Below are 12703 nucleotides of genomic sequence, written 5' to 3'. Positions count from 1 at the left end.
TCTCCTGGCGGTTCCGCTTCCTTGTGTCCTTACAGGGTAGAGTTGCTGCAGGGTGTCTTCTGGCTTAGCTATCGACTTACCTAGCATGGAAACTGTCAGGAATGCTCAGGAATTTCTCAAGCTCACTTTTTAGAAACGTCATATCAAGCTGAGGTAGGACTAAGCTCCTCCTTTTGTGTTAAGGCTGAGTGAGACAACCAAGTACGGGGACTAGGTTCCCAAAAGCCAGCTCAAACGTTAGAGACGGGCCCTGACACCACTGCTTGGAGTGCCAGAGTCTGTGAGTTCCTAAAAGCCCAGGTTAGTTGTTTGTGTGGGTTCCCTTGTGATGACCTTGGCCTCCCTCCCTGGCTTGTACAATCCTTCCTCTCTTCAACAGGATTCTAGAAGCTCAGCCCACTACTTACTTTGGATCTCTGCATTTTTTTTCCCATCAGTTACTGGATGAAGGTTCTCTGATGGCAATTAGGGTAGTCACCAATCTGATTATAGGTGATGGCCAGTTCAGACATCCTCCACTATTGCTAGGAGTCTTAGCTGGGGTCATCCTTGTGGGTTTCCCTGCACCAGCTTTCTCCCTAATCCTAAAACGGCCCCACCTATCAAGACATTTATTTCATTAGTTTCCCCCTCTGTCCTGTGTGTGTGTGTGCGCGCGCACAGTTAAATATATTCCTTACAAGTTCACAAACATCTACCTTTATGTCCAAATAAATGGTTAAATCTTTGCTTACACTGCAAGTTGAAGTAAGAAAGACATCACTGATTCCACAGGTTTTTCCATTTTAACTCAGATCACAATAAATTCGGGGAGGGAGTTCGGATGTGAAAAATACACAAAACCTTAGCAGTCAGACTAAGCAAGCTTTTTTTTATTGTTTTGTTTTTATCAAGTTAAACTTCTCTTACAGTCCCTAGTGAGGAACCTTAGTAGCCCTCCTAAATGATCAGGCAGGCTAAGAATAAGCTGGGTGGTAATGCTGCATGCTTTTAATCCCAGAACTTGGAAGGCAGAGGCAGGTGGGTCTCCAGGTTTGAAGCCAGCCTGGTCTACACAGTAAGCTCCAGGACAATCAAGGTTACACAGAGAAAAGGTCTCTAGAAAAGCAAAAAGTATTGTTTTCAATCTTCCCTTGCAGATGGCAGATTGGAAAATTGAGCTGGGAGGATTTCCTAAGTGCAGAATGGTTTCTTTGCCTTGGTAGGTCTGTTAGTCTGCTCAGGCAGCCAGAATAAAATGTAGATGGGTAGTGAGAAGAGCAGATATTTCCTTTTAGCTTTGGGAACTGGAAGGCTTGAGCTTGCAGCCAGCGTGATCATTCCTGGCTGCTGACAGGTGGCTGCTGTCTTGCTGTGTTCACGTGACCCTTATTCTGTGTGCTTGCGGTATCAGAGCCCTACCTTTCCGATCTCATGTAACCTTAGTTTCCTCCTTAAAAGCCTTATCTCCAAGTACTTTTCTGTGTGGTATGTCACAAGGAAGGTAAGAAATATATGGATTTGGGGAGCAGGGACGTCATGCATTCTATAGCATTGGACTTGCAGAAAGAAAACAATTCAGTAACATTTAAAAAATAGGAACTAAAACATAGCCAACTACAGGACAAAGGATTCTTCAGTGGTGCACCAATCTTGCCATTGTGGTTTATAAATAAATACTGTGTACCAAAGGTGTGTTTAAACATTACATTTCCTTTCAAGTAGAAAGATGCGCACTCTAACAGCGTACTTGAACTAAGACTGTAGCAAGGACTGTTAATCAGAGTGTTAAGATCACGAAGAGAAAGTGATTCACAAATGCTGTGAAGACAGGTAAGAGTCATAGGAAGTCAAGCAATACCCAAATGTCAAGTTCTAAACATCACAGAAAGTTAACTTTGAAAAGACGCCTGGTAAGAATATCAGAAAGAAGTCTTCAATGAATGGATCTGTGGAGAGCTTTATAAAACCTTATTGAAACACATTAAAAAAAACACTGAAATATCATGCATATTGGAACCATGGCCATCGTTATAGTTGGAAAGAAATTTCAATTTGTAGAAATCCTTTGGGAACACAAGGCAAGCTGATGTTGAAGATGCTTTGACAAGCAAGTGCCCAAGAATAACTGACTCTTGGAGAATGAGGTAGGGGATGTGCCCTGCTAGTTACAGTTTTTGTTCACGTGTGCGTGTGGTTACTGTGAGAAATTGTTGATGTGGATACAAAGTAATGACGTAATAGAGTCCAGAAATTGATCATGCTTGTGTGGAGGCAACAGGCATTAAGAGTGGTGCGTGGCTATTCAACACATGATGCCGGGAAAATTTGTTATTCATTTCATGGTGGGGAAAAATTAGATCTTTATGCAAAATTAGTTTTTGGCTATTGAGACCTATTTGCAAAATTCAAAACTTGACAATATTTTCATGAGTTGAGGTTAAGGAATTTTTAATAAACCAACTGATTTTTTTAAGACCAGAGACACTGAACCTTATGGTCTTAAGCCTCCTTCCAGGGTGGTAGAATTCCGGCATTTTCTGTTTCTGTCTGTCCTCTTTGTAGAGAAACAAGACCTCCTATATTTTGGGTGGTTCTGTGGTTCTCTTAGGAACCATTCACATTTCTTTTCTGTGTGGTTCCCAACACCACTTTTCTGTTTGTTTGTTTGTTTGGTTTTTGTTAATGTGATAAAATACCTTGATAAAAATATCTTAAGGGGGAAAAGGTTTATTTAGATATACAGTTCCAGTTCCAGAGGGAGCAGCAGGTCAACCCATCATATTACCTGGGAAGCAGAGACAGAAAATGGGGCCAGGATAAAATCCCTAAGTCACCCCTAGTGACAGTAACTTCCTCTTGCTAGCTTCCACTTCCTAAGGGTTCCCTAACCACCTAAAACAATGCCACCAGCGGAGGGACACACACACACACACACACACACACACACACACACACACACACACACAGAACGGCACAACACACCGACACACCAACATCTTGTGTTTTGCATTTAATCACAATGCCCCCTCCCTCTGAAATTGAGTCTCCGTGCTCCCATACTCTTCTTTGTGACCCAGATGTCTTCCTTGCCCACAATGACACTGGGCATTATTTGCATTTTAACCAACAGCTGCTTTGCTAGGGTCATAGAAGTGACATCCTGTGCCATCTGCATAGGACAGCCAGAGCCGATTCACAGATCTGTAAGACATAGTAAATCACGCAGTGGAGTAAATGAGGCGGTAGAGCTCAGGGAAAAAACCAAACCAAACCAAACCCACCTTGAAATTGGCAAGGGATGAGACCCACGAACAGGAGCAGGAGCAGGTTGGGATTCTGACATGTTGGGATTCACTGAAGAGGTATTCCTGGTCCTGATTGTCATTGAGTTTATCCTCGGAAATCTGGTGAATAGTTTCATTGGGTTGGTCAATGGCAGCCACTGGTTCAAGAGCAAGAAAATGTCTTTGTCTGACTTCATCATCACCGTCTTGGCTCTCTTCAGGATCTTTCTGCTGTGGATCATCTTTATTGATGGCCTTATAATAGTGTTCTCTTACCACACCCATGACTCAGGGATAACAATGCAGCTTATTGATGCTTTGTGGACATTCACAAACCACTTCAGTATTTGGCTTATCTCCTGTCTTGGTGTTTTCTACTGCCTGAAAATAGCCAGTTTCTCCCACCCCACATTCCTCTGGCTCAAATGGAGAGCTTCCAGAGTGGTTGTTGGGATGCTGTGGGGTGCACTGCTCTTATCCTGTATCTGTACCGTATCTCTGATGAATGAATTTCAGATCTATTCTGTCCTCAGTGGAAGCAGAGGCACATCAAATGTGACCGAATACTTCAGATTGAAGACAAGGGAATACAATCTGATGCATGTTCTCGGAAATCTGTGGAAGCTTCCTCCCTTAATTGTTTCCCTGGCTGCCTACTTTCTGCTCCTCCTTTCTCTGGGGAAGCACACACAGCAGATGCAGCAATACAGTATTAGCTCCAGAGATCAGAGTACTGAGGCCCACAGAAGAGCCATGAGAATCATCTTCTCCTTCCTCTTCCTCTTCCTCATCTATTTTCTCTGCTTTCTAGTTTTGTCATTCAGCCGTTTCCTACCAGCAACTAAGATTGCCAGGATAATTGGTGTAGTAATTGCCATGTCTTACTTTGCTGGGGACTCATTCATTCTCATTCTGTGCAACAACAAGCTGAAGCGGACATTTGTGTCAATGCTTCCACATGAGTGTGGTCACCTGAAGCCTGGATCTAAGGGTCCCTTTGCTCCATAGAATAGTAGAGCAATAGTAGAATACGCTGGAGCCTGGGGGTTCTTGAGCCTGGTTTAGCACTTTGGAGCCCTTCTGACTTTCCACTTATCAGTCTATACCATCAACAGGAGAGATGTTGCCTGCTTTGCCCCTGATTCTACCTGGCTTAAAGATGAATGTCATGTTTCTAAAGGCCTCTCTCCATAGGATCGGCTAGACAGTCTTTGGGAAATGCCATTGTAAGAACACTCACTATGTAGACTTGGAGATGTATTTTAACCATTAACTTAAGCATAATCACTTTGTATATCAATTTTACCTTAAATGTTATGTCGATATAAAAAAAAAGTACTGCTGTGTACTTGAGACAAAGAACACAAGTATTTGCTTTTCCATAGATGTGGGCTTGAATTCTGGTTCTGTCAACTTCCATTTTTGTCCTTGGAATAGTTACTTTCGTGCTTTTCCCTTACCCTAAAATATGGATGATAACATCATCCACAGAGTAGTTGGAATTCATGAGACAATGTGTGCCAACATTTTAGCGCAGTGTGTTATGGAAAGTGCTAGATTAAGTGAAGGCTGTCATGTCAAACAATGAATGATGCAGCAACATCAGTCCTTTTAAGACAGCACTTTCCACAAGGCCTGTGTAATTCTGTAAACAACAGCATGGAAATCAAGACCCTTGGATTCCAGGCTCCAGTACGTTCTTGTGTTTTGTTGACATTTTACTAAAGTTACTTCCAAGTAGTTTTTTTTTTTTGATTGCGTAAAAGACCAATCATTTTTGTCCCTCCTCTCCTTCATATTCTTCTCCCCTCCCTTGCTCTTTTCAAGATGCATACATGCTTTCAAAATTTATAGAATATGTAGATGTATGTATATATGTTGATGTTTAATTAATATTATTTAAAAAGAAGAGACATCAATTTATTGTCATTGAATCAACGAGACTATTGTTCAGTATCATAGAAAATTCCTTAACTTTGTGAACATAGTCTGTTAGGAAACATGGTATTCCTGAATGTGGATTTCTAATGTGACTGAACAATTACCCTGGATTTTACATCAGAGTACTTGGATGCCTAAGGGGACATGTTGTAGCTGCATAGATCTAAGCATAGCTCCAGATTGGATTCATAAAGGAAACAGAAAGAGTGGATATTTTTTTCAGGGCAAACTCCAGAACAGATTATGGCACAAATTCCCTCTCTCTGCTGTGCTCCCCTCAACATGTCTCATGGAAAGCCTGCCTCTCAAGAGGGGATTGCTCTTTGAACTTACTGTGTTAGAGTCAGTAAATCACCTCAGGTATGAAGAGGCAAAGGGGTGCGGGAGATAACGCAGCTGGAGACAGCGGCTGCAGTTTCAACACATGGGGGACACAGAACCTGGTTCCCCACAACGTTCTGTGGCTTCTGTTAAGTAAAGCTGCTGTGAAACTGAAGTAGTCTTGGGCTAGAGGCCTCTGCGTTGGGTTGGAAGCCCTTGGAGTCTGCTACGACTCCTTCTCGTCTTTCTGCTCTTGCCGGAACAGCTTCTGGATTCACTTTAGCTTGTTCGTAATTAGGCGTTTCTGAGAACAGGGGTGAAGAAATAGTAATTTAATCCTTGAAAGATTTGCATCCCAGTAAAAGCAGCTGCCTCTTAGAGCAGAAAGGGCTCATTTGCCACGGTGGAAAATAAAAAGGAGACCTCCTTCCAGGCTGAATAGTGTGTCTACTTAACACATTTAAGTTTGTTTTCATCAGCGCTTACAGACAGAGTCTTCCGTGAGTAAAGATGCTTTGGAAACTGTACTTATCTGTGTTAGGTGCCTCGATTGTTTTTAATTTTGTAGGAATCATTGCAAATCTGCTTATCACAGTGGTCATTTATAAGACTTGGGTCAAAAGCCGCAGAGTCTCCTCTTCGGACAGGATCTTGTTCTGCTTGGCTGTCACTAGGTCCCTGACCCTGGGCTTGTTTCTACTGAACACTGTCTACATAACGACAAATGTCGCAAGGTCAGTCTACTTTTCCACATTCTTTCTGTTGTGTTGGAAGTTTCTGGACTCCAACAGTCTCTGGTTAGTGACCTTGCTGAACAGTTTGTACTGTGTGAAGATTACGAATTTCCAGCATCCAGTGTTTCTTCTGCTGAAAAGGACAATCTCTGCAAAGACCTCCAGCCTGCTGCTGGCATGCCTTCTGATTTCCGCCTTCACCACACTCCTGTACCTCGTGCTCACACGGATGTCACGCTTTCATGAACACGTAACTGGGGGAAATGACACTGCGTTTGACCTCAGCGAGGGCATCCTGACATTAGCAGCCTCCTTGGTCTTGAGCTCACTGCTACAGTTTATGCTCAATGTGACTTTTGCCTCCTTGTTGATACACTCCTTGAGAAGACATATCCAGAAGATGAAGAGAAACACGAGCAGCTTTTGGAATCCCCAGATGGAGGCTCACATGGGTGCCATGAGGCTGATGGTCTGTTTCCTCTTGCTCTACATTCCCTACTCAATCGCTGCCCTGCTCTACCTCCCTTCCTATGCAAGGAAGAGTATGAGAGCCCAGGCTGTTTGCATGATTATTACTGCTGCCTACCCTCCAGGACACTCTGTCCTCCTCATTATCACACAGCATAAACTGAAAGCTAAAGCAAAGAAGATTTTCTGCTTCTACAAATAGTGATATTCCATTGGTGAAGCTTGACGGTAGCACTCCATGGCTTGGCTTTGTGTTAGCAATTTCCCAGTGATCTAAGGGCTTGATTTTGTCATCTGGCATCCTGACCCAGAGCCCGAGTGCTTGTGTTTTAGCCACCACTTCGTCTTTTGGCTAATATTTTAAAGTAAAGCACATTCATAAAGGAAGCATATGAGGCGTCTTTGTATTTTGCGTGGTCATTACACTCCTAGGCGACGGAAATCACATTCTAGCTCCCTAAGAATAGTGGGATGTCCCTGAACGAAGGCCACATTATGATGTACATGGTTAACACAAACTAGAGAATTTAACCAAGGACCCCTGGAGAAGATACCACTAATAGCTAAGCCGTCACTGAGTAGATTGTTGGCTTGAAGTTTAACAAGGCAGCACAAAAAGAAAAGAGGGAGGGAGCTTCCAAGAAAAAGAGAGAAGCGTAAAGAAACAGGTGTGCATTTGTGGGGCGTGACAGATAAAGGATCCTGATGTTCGTTGAGCTGTTACTATCAAGAAACCCTAGCACCGAATTTCTAGGCTTGATCTAGAAAGGGCCAGAGTTTACATAGTGACTGATAGCAAACAATTCAATTAAGTTGCAACTCAAAGAATCTATCTTAATATCTAGAGATGTAGCCCCAGGGCAAAAGCAAGTTCTGTTCAGATGGTGAGAGTTAACACCACCTGAGTGAAAATTTACGCAGCAGCGCAGCACCCACATCCGGTGCTACAGAGTTGAGTGGAAGGCCGGGAGCACCGAGCTGGTGGTGGAGTGCTGGACTCGGTGGGCTTACTTCGCTGGTTTCTACATTGCACAGTTGCCCAGGAGTGCTGTTTTGGGAGGATCTGATGATAGGTATTGACAAGTTATGAAGTGGAAACTGAGCATTCATTATTTACAATTATACAGTTAAAATCAATTGCGTATGTAATATTTTTACATCTCAAAATAAACTCTCAAAATGTACAAACCACCTGACTTTTCCTGTTCCTACCCACCACAGTCTTCACTTTAATATGTAGTGAATATTACCCAACCGGTATCAATGCTATAAAACCTGGAGGTATTAGTCATGTTATAACGTTAGCAGATAGAAGGGATGCTGATAAATGAAGTGATGAATAAAATCTGTGGCATAAGAGCTCTAAATGGGTGGCAGAGCTCTTCATTAGTTCTTTAATATTCTTTCCTCCTCGTTCTCATAGTAATCAGATTCCGAGATACCCAGAATTTATAGTTTCCTCTTATGAGTTGGCACTGTGTTGCCAATAGAGTATAAACAGAGGTAATGCATGTAATTTCTAGTATCAGTCATTTCCTTCCTTCCCATTTCTCCTTTTTGTTTGTTTTTGTTTTTGCCCATGGGCTGGAATGTTCATCTCTTCTGAACTGTGCATCTGAGGAAAACACTGGAGATGGTGGAGTTACTATCCATCCTTGAATTGGTGGCACGCTTCATGGCATAGGAGTGTTGCTAGCTACACCATCTCTGAACTGTGTGTCCCTAAACTCCAGGATGGATCATGAGAGACAAACATCTCCATTGTTTATTTTTATTAAGGCAGGAGTAGTTTTATTCTGTGACCTTGATGAAGTAACTTACTCCTTAGCATATTTTCATGCAATGACACGTCTTCATGTCTTTATGATGAAATGGTATGTAGTTACTTACAATACTATAATCAAAACACATACATTATTTGTTAAGTAAAACCAAAAGCACATAGATGCATTATATCTGCTTTTTAAAAAATATGTACATCTGAAGAAAAGTTTTGCTATGGTCCTCTATGACCTTTGGCTCTTACAATCTTTCTGTCCTGTCTTCTTCAATGGTCTCTGAGCTTTGGCAGTGGGGTGTGATATAGATGTCCATTTGTGGCTGGGTACTCTCTGAACTTTGAACAGTTATGAGTGTTTGTATTAATCACTGCCTACTTCACAAAGAAACTTCTCTGTTGTGGTCTGAGAGGTGCACTGTTCTACAGATAGAAAGGGCTTTAGAAGGCAGTTTGATACAATGTCTCTTTAGCAAAAATCATAGGAATAGGTTTATTCCTGGGGTCCCTGCCTTAACCATGGTTCTCGGCCAGGTTTGCAGTATTAGGCATGTGTTTCCTACAGTAGAGTGGACCTTAAATTCTATGAGGAAGTGGTTGATTGCATCTATGACATTCTTGCCATTACTGCATTTATACACATAGCTTGCCACACTGGTCATTATTACATTTCACAGGGCTCACATCTGGGTAAGTCTGTTCATGACTCCTGCCCCCAACCCCAGCAGCCTTCATAGTGCTTTCTAGTGCTAAGGGGGTGTCTTAGGGTCCCTATTGCTGTGAAGAGACGCCATGACCATGGCAACTCTTATAAAGAAAACCATTTAATTGGGGCTGGCTTACAGTTTAGAGGTTTATCCTATTATCTTCATGGTAGGAAGCATGGAGGTATGCAGACAGACATGGTACTGGAGAAGGAGATGAGAGTTTTACATCTGGATTTATGGGCATCAGGAAGAGACAGTAAGCCACTAGGCCTGGCTTGAACTTCTGAGACCTCAAAGCCCATGTCTAGTGACATACCTCCTCCAACAAGGCCTCACCTATCCCAATAAGGTCACTCCTCATATTAGTGCCACTGCCTATGAATCTATGTCAGGCAATTTTCTTTCAAACTACCACAGAGAGTTATCCATCAGGAAGGAAGATTTTTAGTGAGTACCACGTATGTTTCTCCATGACCTGTGACTAATATATGTAGTGTCTTCAGCAATATTGTCTTACATAAAGCTCTAGTAGTCAACTAAGAGCAATGACAATAATTTGTATTGTTTGGGGGCCATGGGACACCTTTGTCCTACAGGTTGAGGAGAGATATTTCATACTAGACAATGGTCTTTTTATTTGCCAATATATGGTTCCTGGGATGAGCATTATTTTTACATATTAAGTTGTTCTGACAAAGTTCTGCTAATTGGTTTCTTGATTAGCCTATGTTGTCTTCATTTTTCTCCCCACTTGAGTTGGATGCGCTGTCTTTGTACGAACTGTTTTTGCTGCCTGGAAAAAGTCTTGAGAATTTGTTAATCACTTGTCCAAAGTCCTCACTGGAGAGTTTTTGCTATAGCAAAACTCCAATAGATCAAGGACATCAACATAGCACCTGATACACTGAACTTGATAGAAGAGAAAGTAGGGAATAGCCTTGATCTTATTGCATAGGAGAAGCCTTCCTGAAAAGAACACTGTTAACACAGGCCCAAAGATCAACAATTAATAAATGGGGCCTCATGAAACTGAAAAGTTTGTGCATGGCAAAGCATACTTCAGATGGACAAAGAGGCAGCCCACAGAATAGGAAAAGAATTTTTACCAACTGTACATCCATTAGAGGGCTAATATCCAAAATATATGAAGAACTAAAACATTGCTATAGAGAAGCAAAATAACCCAATTAAAATGGAGTACACAATTCTAAACAGAATTCTCAAAAACATCAAAATGGCTGAGAAACAAAGAAATGTTCAATATTCCTATTAGTCATTGGGGAAATATAAATCAAAACAATTTTGAGATTTCATTTTACACCCATCAGAATTGCTAAGATCAATAAAACAAATGACATTTCATTCTGGTGGGGTTGTGGAATTAGGGGAACAGGCATCCATTGCTGGTGAGAGTACAAACTTGTACAGCCACTATAGAAATCAGTGTGGTGGTTCCTTAAGGAGATAGTAATCAATCTGCCTCAGATCCAGCCATGACACTCTTGGGCATATACCTAAAGGTTGATTCATCCTACCACACAGACTCTTGCTCAACCAACATTGCTGCTCTATTCATAGTAGGCAGAAATTGGTAGCAACCTTAATGTCCCTCAACAGAAGAATGGATAAAGGAAACATGGTACATTTACACAATGAAGGGGGATGAGGAATGGAATACGAGAAGGGACAACTAAAATTAAGGGTCATTTGAGGGGCAGTATGGACACCTAATACAGTAGAAGCCTCCTAAAATATATATGTATATGAAGGTAACTGATCAAAATGAAATAGTCAAATAATGTGGGAGACAGAGCCCCAACTAGCCATCTCTTGTCACCAAATGAAGCTTCCAGTGCTGGAATTGGGCTACATCTTATTGAGTTGTTGGCCAAAGGAGTCCCATGGAAATCTCCCGCCCCACCAAACCCTAGCTGTTGCCAAGATTATGTAGGTTGCTCTCCCCAAACTGACTTCAGTGTCCCATTGCTGAAGATGACACCTACACAAACCATCAAACACACAGAAGTAGGTCCGGCGCATGCATAGAGCCTTCACTCATAGGTTCTAGTGTTTTTAGCACAGGAAGGTGCTCTACATGCTGCCAAAGGAGAAACGGAAGCACCAGCCCATTCATCCCGATTGATCTGTGCACAACCTCCACCTGAGTGTGTGCCAGTGCAAAGGTGGCTCCAAGTTTGTGGGAGAAACAAACAATAGATGCTTTGACTTAAGGCCGCCTCCGCGAGATGAGACTCACACCTGAGACCGGATAGTCCAAGGACCTAGTGGAAAGCCAAATGTGTGTGTGTGTTGTATATATGTGTGTGTGTGTTGTGTATATATATACATATATATACATATATGTATATGTGTGTGTATGTGTGCAGTTATGGTTATTTATAGCAATACAGCAATAAAATGACTCCTAATGATTCTCTGCTATACTCATAGATCAGTGCCTTGCTCAACCATCTTCAGAGAAGCTTCCTCCTGCAGCCGATGGGAACAAATCCAGAGACCCACATCCAAATATTATGCAGAGACTGAGAGGCCTTGGAACACAGCCCTCATGGGATGTCTCCATCAAACCCCTCCCCCTAGGACTCAGGGAATCCTGAAAGAATGTAAGAACCAGAGGTGATGAAGGACACCAATAAAATAAAGTTCTCTAAATCAATGGGATCAAAGTTCATATGAACTCCCAGAGACTGAGGCAGAAGGTATAGGCACTGCACAGGTCTGCACCAAGAGGCATCCTAGAGCTCAAAGGGGAAATGGACACATGACCCATCCCTAATACAGAAGCGATCTTCAAACGATAACACTCACAAATGAAAATGTAGTTTTCCTCAGGGGCGCCTCACTGGGGAAAGAAACTACTCTTGCAGGTAGGCCGCAAGCTCAGCAGTAGATGACCAACAGACAATGAACAAATGGCATCTTTGGGGGTTCCTTGACTTCTAATGTTGTGTCAGGGATCTTCCTTTTTTTTCCTAAAATTTTAAATGATATAAGGAGACCTAGAGGATTGGGGGGATGGTTATGATCATAACACACTATGCATATGAATGAAACTCTCAAAGACCGAATAAAAATATTATATGCAATATAATGCGACAGGGAAACCTGATGCATTACAATCCAATTAAAAGAGATGACCCCTAGAATGTTTTATATCATTATTTTATATACATAAAATAAAACAAACACACCCACAGGGAGCATCATGGAAGAGGGAGGCAAGTGGATGAAAACATCAAAAAGAAGGGATGGAGTCTTCCAGGTATGATCTAGCTACTGCACTCTGGAACGCAGTAGCTATGTCTTCCTGCACAAGACCGATTCAAGACTGGGCCGCTCAGCGTCCTGTGATGGAGTGGGAAAGGCTCATGAGGTTTTATCGCTCCCAGAGGATCTACACACTGTTAATGATTGCTTGAGGGGGGGTTGTTTGTATTATCCCCGTTAGGATGCTCGTGTTCCTGTAAG

General features: G+C 42.2%; 2 protein-coding genes across 2 annotated transcripts; both read left to right on the top strand.

The window, feature by feature from the left end:
• Nucleotides 1–3220: 3220 nt before the first annotated feature.
• Tas2r3 (taste 2 receptor member 3) lies at nucleotides 3221–4274 on the top strand. The gene has a single exon (XM_005085777.4). It carries the CDS (start codon nucleotides 3324–3326, stop codon nucleotides 4272–4274), a length of 951 nt encoding a protein of 316 aa, XP_005085834.1. The 5' UTR covers nucleotides 3221–3323.
• Nucleotides 4275–6038: 1764 nt separating this feature from the next.
• On the top strand, nucleotides 6039–6932 carry Tas2r4 (taste 2 receptor member 4). The gene has a single exon (XM_005085757.3). It carries the CDS (start codon nucleotides 6039–6041, stop codon nucleotides 6930–6932), a length of 894 nt encoding a protein of 297 aa, XP_005085814.1.
• Nucleotides 6933–12703: the final 5771 nt, after the last annotated feature.

The sequence above is a fragment of the Mesocricetus auratus genome, unplaced genomic scaffold, assembly GCF_017639785.1.
Source record: "Mesocricetus auratus isolate SY011 unplaced genomic scaffold, BCM_Maur_2.0 Super-Scaffold_100019, whole genome shotgun sequence".
Classification (NCBI taxonomy): Eukaryota; Metazoa; Chordata; class Mammalia; order Rodentia; family Cricetidae; genus Mesocricetus; species Mesocricetus auratus.
Note: the sequence above shows the minus strand (reverse complement) of the source record. Positions and strands in the feature narration are given on the sequence as shown.

Excerpts from the sequence above, each read along its gene's own strand:
- Tas2r4 (XM_005085757.3), top strand. The coding sequence starts at position 6,039 with ATGCTTTGGAAACTGTACTTATCTGTGTTAGGTGCCTCGATTGTTTTT.
- Tas2r3 (XM_005085777.4), top strand. The coding sequence starts at position 3,324 with ATGTTGGGATTCACTGAAGAGGTATTCCTGGTCCTGATTGTCATTGAG.